At 37.0% G+C, this 19,905-nt stretch overlaps 1 protein-coding gene across 6 annotated transcripts in view; it reads right to left on the minus strand.

Annotated features, from left to right (window-relative positions):
* Positions 1–19,905, minus strand: part of WASHC4 (WASH complex subunit 4) — a 38,125-nt gene that overhangs the window by 5,565 nt on the left and 12,655 nt on the right. For 5 of the 6 annotated variants that reach the window (XM_038153297.1, XM_038153296.1, XM_038153295.1 and 2 more), the window contains exons 10-29: positions 19,658–19,778; positions 18,075–18,198; positions 17,849–17,976; positions 17,057–17,217; positions 14,798–14,924; positions 13,351–13,476; positions 11,932–12,039; positions 10,620–10,766; positions 10,434–10,513; positions 9,458–9,563; positions 8,608–8,724; positions 7,415–7,583; positions 7,126–7,280; positions 5,531–5,605; positions 4,617–4,721; positions 3,138–3,272; positions 2,316–2,424; positions 1,558–1,624; positions 749–835; positions 96–243 (exon numbers count right to left, since the gene is read on the minus strand). In XM_038153297.1, coding sequence (XP_038009225.1) covers positions 96–243; positions 749–835; positions 1,558–1,624; positions 2,316–2,424; positions 3,138–3,272; positions 4,617–4,721; positions 5,531–5,605; positions 7,126–7,280; positions 7,415–7,583; positions 8,608–8,724; positions 9,458–9,563; positions 10,434–10,513; positions 10,620–10,766; positions 11,932–12,039; positions 13,351–13,476; positions 14,798–14,924; positions 17,057–17,217; positions 17,849–17,976; positions 18,075–18,198; positions 19,658–19,778 — 2,395 coding nt within the window. Of the gene's footprint in view, positions 1–95; positions 244–748; positions 847–1,557; positions 1,625–2,315; positions 2,425–3,137; positions 3,273–4,616; positions 4,722–5,530; positions 5,606–7,125; positions 7,281–7,414; positions 7,584–8,607; positions 8,725–9,457; positions 9,564–10,433; positions 10,514–10,619; positions 10,767–11,931; positions 12,040–13,350; positions 13,477–14,797; positions 14,925–17,056; positions 17,218–17,848; positions 17,977–18,074; positions 18,199–19,657; positions 19,779–19,905 lie in introns of those variants that run through there. The other variant, XM_038153298.1, reaches the window with a different exon arrangement.

The following is a 19,905-nucleotide window of genomic DNA, read 5'->3' on the forward strand; positions in this document are numbered from 1 at the left end:
TACATGCTACTACAGTCTAATACAAAACACTGAAACACAGCCCTGATCTGACAAGACCTTTTTGAAGCAAGCCCCAGTGCAATGCAGACACTCACCAGGGGGGGAACGATGATGTAGAAGTTCCGCAAGTGCATGTTCTTCATGCTGCGGAACTCAGGGGCAAACACATCCACCAGCATTTTGAAGTACTCTGTTCCCTCTGCAAAGTTCCGGGTCAGGTCACTAAGCACAGAGTCCAGCTGCCTGCAAGGGATGAGCAATGAGTTACCTGGTTCTGCTGAAAATCCCTTTGCTTACCCACCTCTTGGGACAACAACCCTCTCTTTGCCCTTTGCAAACATCCACAATCCAGGATTTGGGAGAGTACCCTCTCTCTACAGCCCATTTGAATAGTGGTTTTTGATTTCATTGTCCCAAAAAAAGGTCTTTGAATAGAACACTTGCATCTTTTTCATCTAAGACCCTGAAAATTTTAAAAATAGAGCTCAGGCACACAGGCCTTGTTAGCTTTTGAACAAGGATTTCTTCACGAAATCAGGTTCTAGGGCTATTACTATCAATGCTACTTCACATTTTCAAAACAACTGCTTCTATTTGCTTTGCTTTGAGACAAATATTTTTGCATAAAGGCAGCAGATCTTCTAACACATACACACACAAATAACTAATGGCTGCATTTAGAAACATAAAATGACAATTTTCTCATCCTACTCCTGCCCCAGACCTCAAAAGCATGATGTTAGTGTACCTTGCTGCTTTTTGTGTTTCTTCTGAGAGTCCTTCTTCCTTCACCAGCTCTTCAAAGTTAACAATATCTTCCAGATCAGGAACAAACCTAAAAACTTACTGTTTGTTAGGATTATGTTCAACTGTCTGTGTTCATTGAAGTATCTACCCTAATTTATAGTTTACCTTATTTAAATCTTCTGGGCTTGAACTACTTAGTTCAAGTTATGTCAGATCTGTCACACATTCTCATCCAGGCATTACTAACCTCATTTCTAAACACAGACACATCATTAGTTGTACTTCTGTTTTTACTGGGCTATCATCTCCTCTCTCTAGCACTTGATACTCTTGGTAACTCTACGTTTGCTATTACTTGCAAGAAAACCAACTATTTCTTATTATGTAAAAGTTACTATGTTTTAATGACCTTTCATAAACACAGACAAAATCTGTACAGAAAAAGGTATTAAAGGAATGTGTTTTCCAAGTTCCTCAAGGTTTGTATTATTTTTCCTTAATGCATCCTTGAAATTATTTAATATCACAAATTGCTGGCTTATGGACTAATGTCTTACTAATGTGTACATTCTATTAACTCTTTTGCCATGTTTTTCCATAGAAATTGTTTTATTTTTAGTGATTTATATCCATGACTATACAGTGCTGAATCCCAGCACTGTCTTCAATAACTATACTTAAATGGAAGAATATAAATGGAGCTTTTCAAAATTGATGGGGAATAGGTAAAGGCACAGGGAATATAAGCAAGAATAGAGAGCAAGGGGAAGAGAAGGAGCTAAGAGAAAAATGAAATATTTATAAAAATACCTAATGGCACTACTGCAGCAGTGAAGTCCACCAGATCTTATCATTCGTACATAACCCAAAGCGTTGCCTTTAAAAACAAGAAAAAACAAGGAAGCAATTTATAATTATTTAAACACAAACTCTGCATAGCTCCTATAGGCTCTGAAATGTAAATTAAAGTTGCCAGGTAGTTCTGGCGCAGAATTTGGCTCTGAAAGCTAAGTTACAGAAGTCAAATTGAACCTTGCTATCAAAAGTCCATGTAGAGAAATAAAACAAAAATGCATCATATCAAGCAAGGTTTTGTTCACTTTGGTACAAACTCTTTCCACTGGGCACATTAAACACTTGTAAGTTCAGATAAGTTCTGCACATTTACAGCATCAGTGACTGAAAATGTCATTGTCACATCATGCATCACTCAAGGATACTTCAGCTGGATATATGGCCCGTTTTTGGAATACATGAACTATGCACTAATAAGTTTTTACTAGGAAATACACTCAACATGGGTAAAAGTCAGTTCCATAACAAAGAAAATAACTGAAAAGGTAACAGGAATCTATGCAAGCTATAACTGTATTTTAGATTAAGACATGTAAAGGCCATTTCTGTGTAATTAGATGAGAGCATGTACTTAGTATGGGCTACAAGTGAACTACTTTCCATCTGACTGGAAATAAATCTAGCTTTAGCCTCAGCTAAAAGGTCAGTTACTAGGTGAAGAAGATCTCCTTCCATTTAATAACATTTATAACATGTTAGATGGCATTTCATACCAATTTGACTTATGAGTTGTCTGAACTGGTCAAGATAGCTCTGGCCATCTGGAGTTATTCCAAGTTTTCTGATGCCACGGTTGAATTTATCTGCTCTTTCAAAGGGATACTAGGAAAAAAATTTAAAATTATTTGTAATAATTACCTACTCTTTGGAAAAAAAAAATTCATCACATCATATAAAATTCTATTTGAAATGTAGTTCTATGTCACATTTACAGCTTTGGTTTTTTATAAATTATAGACTTGCTTGTCTGTATTAGTTCACAGGAGTCATTTTACTAAGTCACTTCTGCAAGTTGAGAAGTTAAATAGTTTTACTGTGAAAAAGAAAGAAATAAGTACTTGACATGTAAAGAAGTTAGCAGTCTATTTTACTAAATACATTGTCTCTCCCATTTTTTAAGACAATTTTCTAGGATGGAAAACCAGACCCTCATTCCCAAATCCTGACATACTTGAATGAATGCTACATGATCACATCATTTTGGATTCCATTCAAGTAAGCTTATTATTCAAAACTGAAAACTGTTATGCATGAGTTGAACAAGAAGTTTAGAACGTCCAACAGACTACAACTCCATCAAATCATCCTTAAGTCATTGAGAGAATGATTTTAGCCAACTATGTATTTACATAGCAGACAGAATGAAACAAAGCCCTCCTGAATACAGACATTGGTAACACTGCATTTTGCCAGGATAAAAGCTGTCCCTTTGTCTGGGGAAAACACATTTAAATAAAAGCAGTGTTGTGGTTTGGTCACATGAAAGTAGCACTTCTTTCAGAAAATTACTCTTGAGCCTTCAAAAACTACTATACCTTGTGATCATTTTGATCCTTGACCTCCCTGAAGAATCTGATGTCTTTGATAAGTCTGGATTTGATATGTTCATCATACATGAACTGGCTAAAAATGTAAAACTTTTTCCTCAAGAACTGGTAAGTGAAATTTACCTAGGAGGCAAAAAGAAAAAAACAGTCAAATCAAGAAAGTTAACAAAGACATCTAACACCATGTTTTCACCACATGCCTGAGTAACTTCTAATGCAAGTTCTCACCTTACTTTAATTTCAATGTTTTAAAAGAATAAGGAAAAATGAATAAACATTCTCCTGGAAGGCCTACTCTCATCCAGGAAAGGACCAAGGAACAAGGTCAGTATTTCAGCTGATCACCTGCCCTACACAGCCATTAGTTTATCTGGAATATCCTGTAACTGTCCTTTTGAAACAATACAAAGATCAAGTGGGAACAGGCAGACATGATCAACTTCCTCAGTCTGTAGAATCTGCATAACCTCCTGACACAACTCTTTTACTTCCTCAAAAAGTTTTCTTAAGTACTTTCTCAATACTTCTTATGTCTGCAAAAAAAAACTTAACTCACCATCAGAAGTGAGTACATCTACATCACCAAAAAATGTGTGTAGCAGCATTTTTTGAGACAGTCCCCACTGTTCCCCCTCAGAAGAAGAGTGAAAGAAATCACCAAAATTTTTAGTAATTTCCACTTCTAAAATAATGACTTCAGAGTGGGTTCAATATTTCAGCAAATTTCTTTTTTTTTCCCCTTTTTTGATAGAGCCAGAAGAATAGAAAAAAGGAAACAGCAACAAGGTAGAATTTAAGCAGCAGTCTGGAAAGCACTGACCTGAAAACACCTTTGTGACTGTAACCAAACTTGAGAATCTCAATGATAAATTCCTGCTGTAGCAGACACAATGCACATCTTTGCATTTACCTTGCAAAGAGGCAAATATCTTTGGCTGGTTAAAATGGCCACATATACCTCAGACATCATTAAAAGCTTTGTAATAAGAACTCATTTTTCCAGCAAGTGATAAGAGGTCTGTAGCTTTATTTTGCAAATTCAAAAGCTGATATTTTTTTAAGCATAACAATTACAAGAAGAACATAAAACATCAACCCATTGCATTTTTTTCAAGATTTGCTTAACTGCAGCAAAAGTATCTCTGTATTAAGTGTCAATAAGGAGAAAATCAGGGCATACTGTCCAGAACAGTCCAACCAGAACATCTAGTTCTTCTTTGATGTGGTTTCAGATCTCTCCCTTAACATTTAGGTAACTGGAAGTGATAACACTCTCAAAACATTGTGATATTGATTTGTGCCAAGAATTCATCCAAGAACTCATTTGTTTTATTAATTCACACAGAACATTATTACTGCATTATTAAAACTGCATAACCAAATAAACTATTAGGAGATGCAAGGAGGAGGTTTTTGTGCACAATCACAAACAAATAACCCAACAGCAGCAGTGCAAAAGATACTCACTGTTGTGTTCATGATTCCTGTTCCATGAGTTCGAATTGAGTTAGCGATGTGTCGGATATTGATGGTGTTTAAGTGTTTGTTATTACTTGTTCTTTCAATGAAGATCTGGGAGGCAGGGAGGGAAAATAAAGTTAAGTACCCAAAACTGGTTCTGTGATAAATTATTGATCTAAATAGCCCATATCCTGAGAGCAGCTGATAACTAACTGGTGGTTAGAGAAAGAACCAAGAAAATCCAGCATGGATACAATGAACTTTATCTAGTAAATTCATCCAATTTCTACACAGCAGTGATTCAACAATTCTAAGGCAGACGTTGCACTAGACTCCCATATTTGAGATTATATCCTACATTAAGTAGTCTAAACTCTTCTGGCACCTGTTCGCACTTTTGACCCCACATATACCACAGCAATGAGTTCCACTACTGAATTATAAGCTATGAAAAAAAGTACTTCTTTTCTCTCAGGAAGCCACTCATTTTTGTAATGGGCCCCTCATTCTCACATTGTGAGAAACCCCAAAGGTTTGCTCCCTGTCCATGTTCTCCATGTCATTCACCGCTTAATCTCTCCAATAACGCATTTACAGATACACATTTTTCAAGCTCAAAAATCACAACATACTTAGTATGTTCTTATAGAGCAGCTATTTATCCTTGCTGTCTTCTAGCTTCCCTGGAAAATTGACATGCAGTGATCCTACTGGCAAAACATTTCTAAAATATGCTACACAACATTCTCAAAGACCAAGCCACAGCATCCCCCAAGATGTTTTCCTAGAGCACCAATACTATTTTATAGCCTCTCACTAGGCACGTTCAGCTGGGCTTTCCTTACACATACTCCACTCTGCATTTCACAATCCCTTTAAATTGGAGCCAAATGCCAGGAAAAGTGTGGGATATACCTTACCTGATTATTCAGATTGTACAGGTAGCGGGATACAAAAACATGAATATTTCTCATGATTTCCAAAACATCCAGACCCTGAAACAATGTTATTCATTGAGAATTACTATGATAAGACTTCCCAAGAACTCCTGACGCCTAACCACTAAGGTGCAGAAATACTGTTTATGCAATTATTCTAAGGTATTTTAGAAAGCAGTATTTTTCTTTGCAAAATGAAGACCCTCTTAATAATTTTTGTTCGGTGTCTGTAAGATACTGCTTAGAGGAGAAAGAAGCAGCTCAGCCCATGTTTTAACATTTACACTCCTGCCTGGTTTTTTTCCAGCTTCCCCTGAAAGTAAGGAATTCTCCAGCCTATTCCACAAGGCGTAATTAAACAATAAAAAAAAATTGGTTTTCACATTCTAAAATATAGAATCTTGCCTTAGAGATACCTAAGACATATAGATGTCTACAGAGAAATAAGCAACTAGCTAATTTTCAACACTGTTAACCCAACCTGTATAAAAGACTGAGGTTTGCTATTTACCATATAAATTTTCCAGTTGTTTACACTATTTCCCCTAAGGAGTCCCTTAATTATCATTGTGCCTAGAGATGATGCTATTTAATTTATATACCCTATTTCCAGTAATGCCAGGGATTTCATCAGGCTTTTGAGGCTGGGGGGTTATGAAGTGTGAGGTGTCTTTGTTTAGAATTAAAGCTCATACCAGAATCAATGTTATGAAACCAGTGTTGTGAAATTGTTTAATTCTTTCTAACAATGCGCTGATCAAATATGGCCAAGAGAAAACCAAAGCTGGAAACAGAAACAGATCTACAGCACTTCTGTGCCAAAAAAAACAGCTGAAGTTCTTAGTTCTTTGCACTCTTTCAACTCAGGAAGACACAGTGATCATGAACATTAGAAAAAAAGGGGCTGTATTTCTAAGAGCGTTCACCAATGTGTTAACCCAAATGAGGGAACAAAGCAAACTTCCAAAAATATCGAAGATATTTAAACTCCTGAAGAAAAGTCTCCAGAACTATGCAATCTGTAGACCCTGTAACAGTGAATATCTTCACCATTAACTTGATGACTCTACAACTCTATTCTGAATGTCACCATATTTAGCAGCTTTTAGGAGACTCTAAGTCACTCTCCTAGAATCTAATTCACAGGTGTCCCAAAGTCCTCCATCATCAGCCTATGGAATAGTTTCTCTTGATGATCACTAAGCAGAATCTGCTGAAAAGCTGGCAATAAACCAAGGAAAAAGACCCACCACTCAAAGGTCATTCCAGACTAATAACAGTTGTCTTGGCAGCTTGCCAAACTGCTGATGCTGAATTTTCAAGAAAACTGTCTCTGGCTTTGCATACTCAATTCATTTCATCACATTAAAAAAATTAACAATTCAAATCCAACATAACATCAATGAATATCAGTGTGATCTCCAAAGGCCAATAAAGATCCTGCCTTACAATTCAACCAGAAATTAAAGGTCACTTTTTCCAAACAGTTCTCTGCTCTTGGATACTTTCATTTCAGTGATTCAGTCCTATGACAGTGGAATGGTTTAAATTCTATTCCTGCCCTGTGGGCACTGTACCTGCTCCAGAGTCTGGCTGGGAAGGTGAGCCTCAGTCATACTTAAACCATAGCGCTGGGTTGCCAAGTTTCTCATCTCACTGTAGGTGGCCCAGTCGTGGAGGGCTACGGTCGTTAAGTTGTAAAAGGTCTTGTCCAAATAATGAGTTACATAAGCTGTGAACACGAAGGATGAACTAAAATAATGCTACCTATTTAGTCAGGAAAGTGTGGAAAGAAGTGAAAATATATACAAAGCCAAAGTATAAGAGATGAAAATAACAGAACCAAGCAAATGTATAACTCCTCACCTTTTATGTCAATGAACCGATTGAAAAAACGTATTGGGTTCAGAAAGAAGAAGTGAGCCAGGTCCTTCATGCCAACTCTGAAGGGGTTTCTGTCATCTAGCTTCAGGTGAGTGTGAACTGATAAGCGCAGGTCCTTTTCTATCTCTTTACACAATTTGTCCAGCAAGTGCTATTCAAAAAAGTTTAAAAAAACCAAAAACAAAAGGAAAACCCACCACAATGCCAAACAAACACACAAACAAATCACACACACACACAAAAAAAGTCATGTTCAGTGTCCATTTACAATGCTCTGTTAGAAGAATCAACATTTCTCTCCACAGATATGTGTAAGACTGATTAAATTAGTGAAGAAAGCTTTGCTTTGGTAGGGCCACACAAGTCAAAGCGAATAAATACTTGGGAACTAGAAAGATACTGATTTCCTGTGTTCTTGTTCTAGTACAAATAGCAAGAAAAAGCTACACAGCTGAGAAAACGTAAAGATTTACCTACCTAATGCCATTTTTCATATGATTTAAACTTCCACATGTGAGTTTAGCACAACTAAAGTATTCTCACTTCTCATTTTAAGGGGGACTAAGCTTAGAGCTAGCTATCTAAATAACAAATCCAGTCAAGAAGAGTCTTGCAATAAGAAATTTGGTCTGATTTTCTGAATAATATGTAATGTTTTGTCTTGACCTAGTCAAATAAAAAGCATATTTCAAAGGTTAAAAACTAAGACTCAGGAAATCCAAATTTGTATTTTCTTTGTCAACCCTCCTTTGTAATTCTAGATAAAAAAATCAGTCAAGAGGCCATCTGTATTTGCAGACCCTTCACTACTAAAAGCCATGCATGGAAACTAAGAACAGTAGCATTTATTTTAGGCATTCATCCAAACAGAAGCTAATCTCACAAAAAGCACTCCTCTGTCTGCACAGTCAAATCTATAACTGAGGTTTTGTTAATTTACATAATTTAGAGTGCAGTATTTTCATGTTCCCAGCCAACACAGATACCCTTAAACATGGATCTTAAATAACCAAAATCGTCAGTCAAATCAAACACTTTCCTATTTATTAAAACACTTCACACCAAAGTTCATTGTGCTATTTTTACAGATCATGATTTGCTATAATAGGTGCTAATCTGAGCTAAAGATATTTCAAGCATAGTGATGTGTTTAATTCCCAACCACAAAAAATTACCTCATTGAGCACTTCCATGATTTCTTTGTCATAGCATTCCAGAAGCACCTCATAAGATTCCAAGTGTCTTGCATACATCATAGCGGGTACACAGTCCCGTAGTGCACTAAACATATACTTATTAAAAAACACATATTATTAACAGACAGACATGTCACCAGCACCTCAAACAGGGTTCAAAGCTAACAAAAATCAGAAGCACTAGCCTTCCCATTTTCATTAAAAACTGACTTCGTAAACCCTACTTAAGTGTCCTGTACTTAATCTGAGGTATTATTTGCTACTGACTGGAAGATCCTAATCATTAGCTATTTAATCAGAAATTATTTGCACTTTATTCATTTCAGTTCTGTACAACCCTGGAACAGACATTTGATTTTTATCAGGATTATCATGCCAAAGCCAGATTCACATCTGCAGCAAGTGCACATTACTTCAACAAGGGGAGAAGAGATGAGGGGTGGAAAAAACTACAGGACAACTATCTAATACAGAACCACTGAACACAGTGATATCTGCTTTAGAAATATGTAACTACAAAGAGGAACAAAGGCTTTTAATGTTCAAGTCTAGCAGGTGTTCTTTTCAAATTAGAATGAAGAGAGAAACAAAGAGACAGACACAGAGTTAGCAATAGCAACCTGAGATTTTTTTAAAGAAAGCTAATATATAGATTTAGAACAAATATCCTCCAGCTTTTATATCCTCCAGAATGAGAAGAAATGTCTGACTCAGTAGTAGTCAGGGATTTGCTTTTTGAGCTTTTCCTTTAAGAGCTTCAGTCTGAGGTTTATCATCTCTTCATCTGAATCTGTCACAACAGTCAGTAAGTTGTAATATTATTACTTACATGTAGTCTAGCAGAATCCACTGCATTTTCATAGACATCATCTAAATAGATTGGAAAGACAGCTCGATGCCAGTATAAGAAACAACAGTCACATTGTGCTCGAACTCTGGAATAGAAGATTAATTGTTAGACACAGATTTGGAAGAAACAATTCTTCTAAAACAGTGAGTGTGTTTAAACTAAAGACAAGTGCATTTCAAGCCTAAGTTTTACACCATTACTTTAATGTTCCAGATGCACTGACCAACAAAAGAAAGTTATTAAAGAACTTTTTTCTTCCACTAGCCTATTTATAAATAAAAGGTACTTGCTTTTGAGAAAAAATTAACTCAGTCTCTGAAAGACTTAAATCTTACACTACAGCAAATTCCTAAATAACTGTTTTCTTATTACATGCAATTAATAGCCTAGAGATCAAACATGTATTCTAAATTTCTCCTGTAAGTCAAAGGAGAAACAGGCCTCTCCTGATAAATTCCTGGGATAAATGCAAACAGGTTGTATCTCATGAGTCAAACACTACAGGTGTTTGTCTCTCTCCTAAAAACTGCATGGAACCCAGATATTCACCTGGCTTACAAATGGCCAGCATGATGTAACTTGAGCATGCACAGAAACTACAGCAGCAGTAAAACATGGTTCACATGTAAACTAGCAGCCCAATCTCCCAAACAGACTGGCACCAACTCAGAAATGTTGGGTTGGGTTAAGAGGAACACTTCAGACTATCATAAAACCAAGTCAACCAAGAAAGTCACAGAATTTCTAAACAATCAACAGCCAAGTGAAATATGACTTGTGCAAAGACAAGTGAGCTTCTGGCTTAACGCTGGAATGCCTTCTGTCCATTCCTGGTCTACAAAACATGCAAAAATCACCACCAGCATGTAGAGACCAGATTTTGCCATTCACACAGTGAGGATCCAGCTCCTCCAAGACACTATACTACCTTCTATATACTGCTGTCACCGCTTACCTCTCTGTAAGCTCACTGATCAAGTCCAGTTTTTTCAGAACTAACTGAAGGGGAATAAGTTCTTCATCTTTAAATGTTTTCTACAGAAATGAAGGAAAAAAAAATGAACATGAGATCACAAGCTGATACTTTTTCATATGACACTCCACTGAACAAATGAAGGGCTGGAACAATGATGGCACTTACCATCTGTGTTCCCACACTCAGTGCAAGGGAAACAATCAGTCGCCTCTGTTTTGTGCTTGGCCCATTAAGGGTGTTCTCAGCCAACACCAAAGCAGAGAGGACATCCAGGCGCTGCTCACTGTACTTTTTATCAGAAATCACTCTTTTCTTGATGACAAAAAGACACAGAAATTTAGAAAAAAGTTACCTAAGCCCAAAGGCAATAGCTTACTACTTCTTCCCAAAGCTTGTGGACTTGTCATAAATTGAGTATTTCCACAAACATGTTTTGTGAACAGAGTTAACTGAATCCAAATTCACTTACTCTGCCAATTCAGTGATATTACCTGTCTATACTCTTGGAATACATGCAGTCAACATGAACATATGTTAAGTCATACTAATGGATCCTTCTACTTTCCAACATTTGCCTTTTTACATATTTTCTGATAAGTAGTCAAAATATCAAGAACTGTTCACAGAAGTATTTTTTCAATATCCTTCAATGCAAAAGTTGTAGCATATTTTTATTCATTTAAAAATAATTGCAATGTAATTACAGATATAATCTGAAAAGTTTATGAAAGTTATACATATATCTGTATATAAATTTTTATAGACACAACTATTTTTTTGCTTACCCTAGAAAATACAGAGATGCCAGATACATAAATTGAGATTACAGCCAAATAAAAAGGAAATTTCATAGCTGCACCAGTAACAATAGCATACATCCTTTGTAACTCTGCTACTGAATGTGATGAAAGAATAAAACCAACCAGTAATACATCAGAACAGGCATACTGAAGTCTCATTTTTCCCTTTGATCTGAATTCTGAAATTCAGGGTTTGACAAGCAAAAGAAATTATTTTATCCCACAGTGAAACAGAGAATTTATGCCCATAGTAGGCTGCTGTAAGCAGTCATGTACTGCTATTTTGCCAAGAAGACAAAGATTTTAAATAACAGCCTGTTTGCTTAGACCTGCAACAGACTGCTTAATGAATGTGCATTAGAAAAGACGTAAGCAAAGGTCACTTTGTGAAAATTCACTAGAAATAAAATCTAAAAAGAACACAAGAAGAAAATAATAAGAGATGCAGCAGTTTAGAGGAAGAGGGGAACCATTCTTAGTCAAAAACCAGGTAACCATCTATGCTGTACAGTTTTCTACCAAAAAGCTTGGAATGACTGGAAAGCTCATATATCTCTGGATTATGATACAGTATTACACTACACATGTACAAAAATACAAAAACCACTTAAATTAAACTTAATATTTTTAAAAATACTTAGATAGGAAGATTAATTATTAGAATTTTGATTACATACCTTGGCCACAGAGATAGAGTGAAGAGCCTGATACTGCAGATGCTGAGTGATGTGTGTCACAGAGTCTGCCACAACCATGCTTCTTCGGTGAAACATATGTTCTATTGCCTGAAGTCAATCCCAAAACACATTAGCTCATGTAGTTACCAAAATTGCTGCCTTAGGAATCTGGCTTTATGCTGTGTGACTCGTCCACACTGCAAATACAGACTCTTTCCATTTTGTAACGTGCTGTTACTAGCAGTTACAATTAACCCTTAGAAACCAAGAAAATAAACTATTCAGGAGCATGAGAAAGTTTCAGGACTGATTTAAGTTTTGTTTTTTGATTTGGGGTTTTTTTTTCAGTTTTGCTCACTGCTGCTTTCTGAAGTTATCCTGAAAAAGAGTATTTTCCATTTGGAAAAACTACCAGGAGAAATGTGAAGTGCCACATCTGGGGCAATCTCCCATACACCAGTATATACCAGGAATCACCCAACTGGAAAGCAGCTTGGAAGGAAAGGACCTGGGGGGTCCTGGTGAACAGCAGGTTGAGCGCAAGGCAGCAATGCGCCCTTGTCCCAAAGAAGGCCAACGGTAGCTTTGGCTCCACTGGACAACACTTTGCTGGCAGCTCGAGGGAGGCGACCCTTCCCCCTGTTCAGCACTGGTGAGGCCACATATGGAGTCCTGGGTCCAGTTCTGGGCTCCTCAGTACAAGAGACATGGACACACTGGAGAGAGTCCAGCCAAGGGCCATGAAGGTAATTCACAGACTGGGGCACCTCCAATGTGAGGAAAGGCTGGGAGAACTGGGACCGTTCAACCAGAGAAGAAAAGACTTGGAGGGGGATCTTGTCATTGTACTTAAATACCTGGAGGGAGGGTTCAAAGAAGATGGAGCCAGGCTCTTGTCAGATGTGTCCAGTGACAGAACAAGGGGCAATGAGCACAAACTGAAACACAGGAGTTTCCCTCTGAACATCAGGAAACACGTTCTTATTTTGAAGGTAACCAAGCACTGTCACAGCCTGATTGCCCAGAAAGGTTGTGGAGTCTTCAACCTTGCAGATATTCAAAAGTCATCTGGACACAGTTGTGGACAACTGGCTCTAGGTGTCTCTGCTAGAGCAGGGATAGGCTGGACCAATGATCTCCAGAGATCCTCTCCAACCTCAAACATTCTGTGACATCAACTAAGGAAGCCAGTTAGAAGCTACGGAAAAAAAAAAAACCCCAAACAAACAAACAAGCCAACCAACCTACCAACCAGTCCTAGCCTCCCTAATCTATTCTCTAACCAAACCACTCTGAAACAAGAGGCCACGCATGCAAAAACACTTCCCAACACAGTTTCTTTTTTATTATTATGGGATGTTTGGTCAATATTCTCTGTAATTCCTACATGAAATAAATAATTTTCATCCAGTGACCTACCTTCAGAAGCTCCAAAAGTCTGCACAAGGCTTTTACTGAGGTTTTGGTCATAGGTTTTTGCATTGACATGTAAAGATTCATTGTCGTTTTAATGATGGTGCTAAGACTGTATGCGTAAAGAAAACCCTAAAAATAAAATGAACACAAGGGGAGAAAAATTAAAAATCAGTATTTCCACATGTCAATAAAGTAAGTGCTCTCTGTTCTGTTCCATACATGACAGACAGCTAATCTTTGCCCTTGCACAACAGAGAGCCTACCACTCCACTAAGCAAGCCTGGGATCCCAAAGCTGAATGAGACCCTTTTATTAGTAGACACCATGAAACTGCCTATGACTCCTGAGATCATCTGATTAACCTCTTCTAAAGCCATTCCAATTTAACAGAGTTTAGTGAGTCAAATAATGACAGAGCCTCAAAGGTCTAATAGCTTCAGTCTATTGTAAACCAACCCATCAAACAATTTCCATCTCCCTAAGAAATATCCCATCACAAAAACAATCTAAACCTTCCAGATTCTGTGGAACAAATACACTGACAGTATTTAGACAGTTTAACTCTTTCTAAATAGAGATGTCCATCCCACAATAAAGATACCAATCATTTCTACATCAATACATGCTAAGCTTTAAAACACAATGTTGATTATATACAACATTACAAACAATTATTAAACTCACTTCAAAGAAAAAGTAGTAACAATAAAAAAAAAAAGAAAAAGAGACTAGGAAAATACAGTAAGTGGTGTAGGAAACTCATTTCACCATGAGCAAATTTTTAAGTCCACTGCAACTAATTCAAATGAAAAAAACACAGATCCCAGTACATGCCTATCTTTAGCTAAAGGAGCCTCAGGATCATGCTTCTTTCACACACCTATTCTCATTTCTGTCAGATAGATAGATACTTAAAAAAACAAGCAAAAAATAAATTCAGGAATAAGATGCATCTTATATTAAGATTACATGCTGTTTGTAGGCAAAAAAACCCAGCTGTCTCAGAAAGTAGTAAGATTCTTACAAAGTACCATCACTAGGCAAAGCACAATGAAACAACACAAAACCTTTACTGAGAGTATGTACTGTCCTAGATAAAACTAAATAGAAACTGGTTCAGTCCACTGTAAGTACCCCATGACTCAAAAGGAAAGAAACCCAAAACCTTTACTACAGAGAAGATTAAGCTGTCTTGATTTCCTATGTCAAGAGAAAAAGCCGAAATTCTAGCCACTGAATATTTAGTCAGATTCCCTCTCCCCACATTCTTTATCAAAAGACCTTCTACAGATTTTCTTGAAAAAGTACTGGGCATTAAAACTTTATAAGAATTCCAAAACTCTGAAATTACACACCAATGATCACAGATCTCCTGTGATTTTTTTTTTATGTTCAACAACTTGCACCAAAACATCAGTTTGCTGCATCACCACATTAAAAGATTGCACACCTGGATGAAGACATTGCAGCGGTTAGAAAGATCTTCAGAAAACTTAGTTGTGCGCTGCTCCTTGGACAAGATAGATTCCATTTTTGTCATCCATGAGCTCACAAAAACATAATATGACTGCATATCTCTGGGAAAGGAAACAGAGAATGTTGCTCGCTTCAAGTAAGAAGATTATGAAGATTTTCTTATTTCTTTCCAAACCTTTCCCTTGCAAGAGAAATATTTTAAACCTTCAGTCCCCAAAATAACTCACCTTCCCAAAACTATCAGAACCCTATACCCATTTACATTTACATTCTCTGCAGGTAAGGATTAGTTAGTCTGCCAATTATGTCTATACAATGAGTCAAAAATCATCTACTTTTCAAGAGAACACATGGCCCTCATAGCAGTGCATATACCACACTTCTTAAATTAAAAGGCTATAAAATTGTTAGAAAATACTTTTAAACACAAGACAGAAAAGTCCAACACTGGTGCTACTTTTTTCATCCCAGTTCAAATTTTTGTTGCTTATACACGCACAAACAAATATAACTTGTCATTACATCAATGCCAGACTGGACTGTTCTTAAGTAACAATTCTACAGAAATTTATCTGTGTGAATTACACTAGCTTTAATAAATAGTTAAGTAGAGTTAAATAGAGAATTGTGGCACTGTAATATAAATTCTTCCAGCAGTTGTAGCCGGAAAGCATTTAGGTCATTGATGCTGTTACCTAAAACTACACTTTTAAAAGAGTCCTCATATTTAGGGAACAGTCCAATTATCAAAGGCAGTGCAAGGATTTGTAACAAGCAAGAAAAAGGTATTTGCACAGTTCAAATCAGCAAATGCAAAACCTGGATTTTATTAAAATATCCTCAAAATGGTGTGTACAAAGTAGGGCAACAAAACTGGGGAAGGAGCATAAGGCCTGCAAGGGAGCTGAGGGTGTTCAGCCTGGAGAAAAGGAGACACAGAGAGACCTCACTGCTCTCTACAACTCCCTGAAAGCAGATTTTTGTGAGGTGGGGTCTGGTCTCTTCTCCCAAGTAACAAGTGACAGATCAAGAGAAAACAGCCTCAAGCTGGAGGTTTAGATTGAAGATTAGGAAAATTTCTTCACCAAACGGGCTGTCAAGCACTGGAACAGTCTGTCCAGGGAAGGGGTTGGGTCACCATTGCTTGAGGTATTTAAAAGATGTGCTGACGTGGGCCTGGGGACATGGTTTAGTGGTGAACTTGGCACTGCTGAGTTATAACTGGTGATCCTTCAGGCCTTCTCCAAGTTAAATGATTCTATGTATCTATGAAATGTATGTGAACACCAAGATGTTGTTCTGAATTTTTCTTAATCTTAAGACTTGTACCACTGCCCAAGACCAGAAGCAAAGCAGCAGTGCTATTATGCCCTACCTAGGAATTAAAGCCAAAGAAGAATCAGGGCCAGGAAAAAGTGGATTGAAAAAGAAAACAAGGCAGAATTGAAAATAATCTGTCAGAGAATCAGGCACAGAGCTGCTTTTTCCCTCTTCCCTCCTCCCCTCCAACTCAGTTCTGCCAGCTTCCTTATCAGGTTGGAAGACAACATGCAAAACCTAAGTTTTTATTGCCATTCCATAGACCCCAGTTTCCACTTTCTTGTTTTGTTCTGAAACATACAAACCTTAGCACTGTTATCTCCCATGCAGGACACTTGTTCTTAAGACTAACAGCTAAAAATATTCCATCTCATCTTTAAGCATATTTTAAAAGACAAAGAAATGAGCTGCACACTACAGGCAGAACACAAAACAAGGGAGGCGTTCTTCAAAAACAGATAATTTCAAAGACTATTAAACAAGCAATAAAAAAGTCACAAAGAAAACCTTGCAAAGAAAGTATCATCACCTAGCAGAGGAAAGCTCCACTATCAGCCTACTAGCAACCTACCTCCATAAACAGATAGAAACCAGAGAGCCCTAATGGAAAACAAAGCAGCCCAGGTCACTAGTTTAAAAAACAAAAGGGAATTTGAAAATATGGAAACAGAAGTAATTGAAACAAATATTTAGAACTGCCAGGAACATTGCTATTTTGGAGTAATAATACATATCTTTCTGAAAGCATGACATGAAAAGTAGCTTCGTTTTGACCAAAATTTTTGCAGCAACACCAACACACATACACACTGCTGCAGTGAAGTGGACCAAGCGAGTAACACTGAATGAAAAAGCCCACGTGCTTAAAAACTATTTGCCAAATAGCATAATGAGGCAGTATTAGAATGCATACTTGGTAAGTGACTGTGCCCTCTGCTGTAGAAAGTTCTCCCTTTGTGTTTTAACTGTATGAACACTTTTCTTGTCCAGAAGTTTGGCAGCAGCTGGAATCTTCTGAATCAGAAAATTGTCAGCAAACCAGATAATGTTAGCTGTTAATGTAATGGCTGGTACCTGGGAAGAAAAAAAAAAAAAAAAGAAAAAAAAGGAGGGGGAAATACTACCAAGTAGCAATAAATTAACACAATTAACACAGTTCAGTTTATTTCTGTGTAACTGTTTTACTCTGTTTTAAACAGAGTATTACATTGATGTTAAAAAAGTTTCCCTAGATGTTCACTAAGGACAGCATGGGCAAAATTATAACCACTCTCAGTGATTCTAAACAATATTAGAGAATTTAATAATTTCTTCATGCCATCCAAGATGAAAACAACCCACTCAACTTTGCAGTTAGAGGTCTTCCAAACCAAATGTTTCTAGTCACAATCAAAATCCACAGCACTTATTCAGCACCAGAGTATTCATAACTCAAAGAGATTTTTGTCTTCAGTGCCATATTAATCTTGAGAAGAAAGATTTTAATAGAAATGGTAAGTTTATTTTATCTTGCTTCTATGTGAGTGCACAAATTTTAGACCATCTTTAAAAGAAAATGGCGGGGGGGAGTTATAAAAACTAGAAAATTCTTCACTCTGTTTTAGACTTTTTTTGTGTTCTTTCTTTTCCCAAGTCTGTGCTACAACTATGCAACTCAGGAAATTATCTACTTCATTACTGAAAGACAAAAGAATAAAGCACTTACCTTCTTACAGACATCTAACAATGACTTATAAAATTTCTTGTCTACAGTCCGAAAAATCTGAAAATGCAGTACAAAGAGGCCACAGATGCCCACATATTTATCTCTCTGGTCAATTTCGGAAGGTTCACCTGAAAAAATACACCCTTGTGAATTTTACTCCCACACAAACAATATAAACAATATGAGAAACAGTGAAGCTGGCAGGAAAAGCATGAGTCTGCCTTACCAAGTTTGGCTTCAACGTTTGCGAAAGATGTACGAAGAGTATGAGCAAATTCTTCAGCAAATGTGCTGTTCTTTGACACAGACACTCCACCATTTAAAGAATCAAATTGTTGCTCTATACAGGCCTGAATAAAAACAGGGGGAAAATATCAATATATCAAGATAATGCCGTGAGTTTTGGACCTCAAAAGAGTACTGGTTTTCAAGAGAATACTGGAAGAGCACACTGATTTAAGACTAACCTAAAATAGGCCTTAACCTTTTATGACATATTCTTAACTATGCTTACATTTTTAAGTATAAAACCAGAAAATATTAAAACACTCTTACACTTGACATTCCAACCCTCATTTTATTTATTTTCCCATTTCCTTTAAGGAGCATTTTTAAAGAAGCCATTTGATAAAGCTAGCACTAAGAAACTAGATGCATATTTGTATTATCACATTATAATGTGTAACTAACTGTCCTTTAATCAATATTGTCACACAAGTAGCTTGTAGGATGTGGCTCATGACCTTGCAGCATAAAACCACACACTACTGCTGGCAGTTTAAAAAAGCTCCCAAAATCCCATGACAGTCAAAAAATAGAGCCACATTCCATACTTTCCAAAGAGATTAAAAGAGTCTTTATTAGAACTGCATCTAGTATTTTTAATGAATTTTTGTTAGGAAGAGGCATTTGCAGGACAGGAGGGGAAACTTCCTGAATAAATTCCAGTCAAATCCTATTGATGTCTCAAACCTATAATGAAGTCTTTGTACTTATACAGCATTAGGGAAATACAACATGAAAAATGGATAGCTGGTAGCAATGTCCTTTGAAAGAATAAGCCAAACTGTGATTAATTATTTACCTACAATTTCCTTTTGAAGGCTTTTACAGAACAAGCCCTTTTTCCCTACTGCCATTAAAAATGTTATAGCACGTCCCGAGCAACTGACTCTGCTTTGAACAGGTTCAACATTATCATCTGCCCACTATGCCACAACATCCCATTTCAATGTCTATAATATACACTTTTCTAAAGATATGACTTCTTGTATGAACCTAATTAAATTTAATTTAACTGTACAGAAAATGCAACAAAATCCTTCTCATCCACCTGTGCCCCTGCATGATTCAGGGGTATGTCCCACCACAGTGGTCTCTAATGACAGCAACCTGTCTTGCACACGGGGAATGACAGGTCACACTCAACATATTTTAAAGATTATTGCAGAAACTAATTAATTTGCAGATAAAATAAAGACCTATGCTATGTAAACCTGCTCACTATTATGTGGACAAAAGCAGAATTCCGATAATTCACAGTCCTAATGCCAAGCTGTCTGTGTTTCTCTAGCTCAGCAAAACAGTCAGCATTTACTGCTACCATTCAAAGCTTGGCACAGTTCAAGCACATGAGAAGAGCAAAAAAAGGATCTTATAACAGAGCTTCTTTTCTCCCAGGCACAGATGTAAGAGCCAAATTCACACATCACTGTGACCGGAACAAAAACAAAATACAAACAAACAAACCAACCATTCTGAAAAGAGTCTTGCTTCCTCTATCATACTGGGGAAAATTAAGTCCATTACCTGAAATATCATTCCATCGAGTAACTGGCATTCCAGTTTTAACAACAATTTTTCAAATGGCTTTAGTTTATCTTCTTGAATCCCAAACTTAGAAGGGTTGTGATGGACAGATTTTAGCAGCCTGTAAGGGGTAGGTGGAACACACACATACAGCACACTTAAAACATAGTCACAGTTTTATCATATCCTGCACTATTTTGATAAGACATTTTGATTCCCACCTCCTGCCCTTAGCAGCAATGCCAAAA

The sequence above is a fragment of the Motacilla alba genome, chromosome 1A (genome assembly GCF_015832195.1).
Source record: "Motacilla alba alba isolate MOTALB_02 chromosome 1A, Motacilla_alba_V1.0_pri, whole genome shotgun sequence".
Lineage (NCBI taxonomy): Eukaryota > Metazoa > Chordata > Aves > Passeriformes > Motacillidae > Motacilla > Motacilla alba.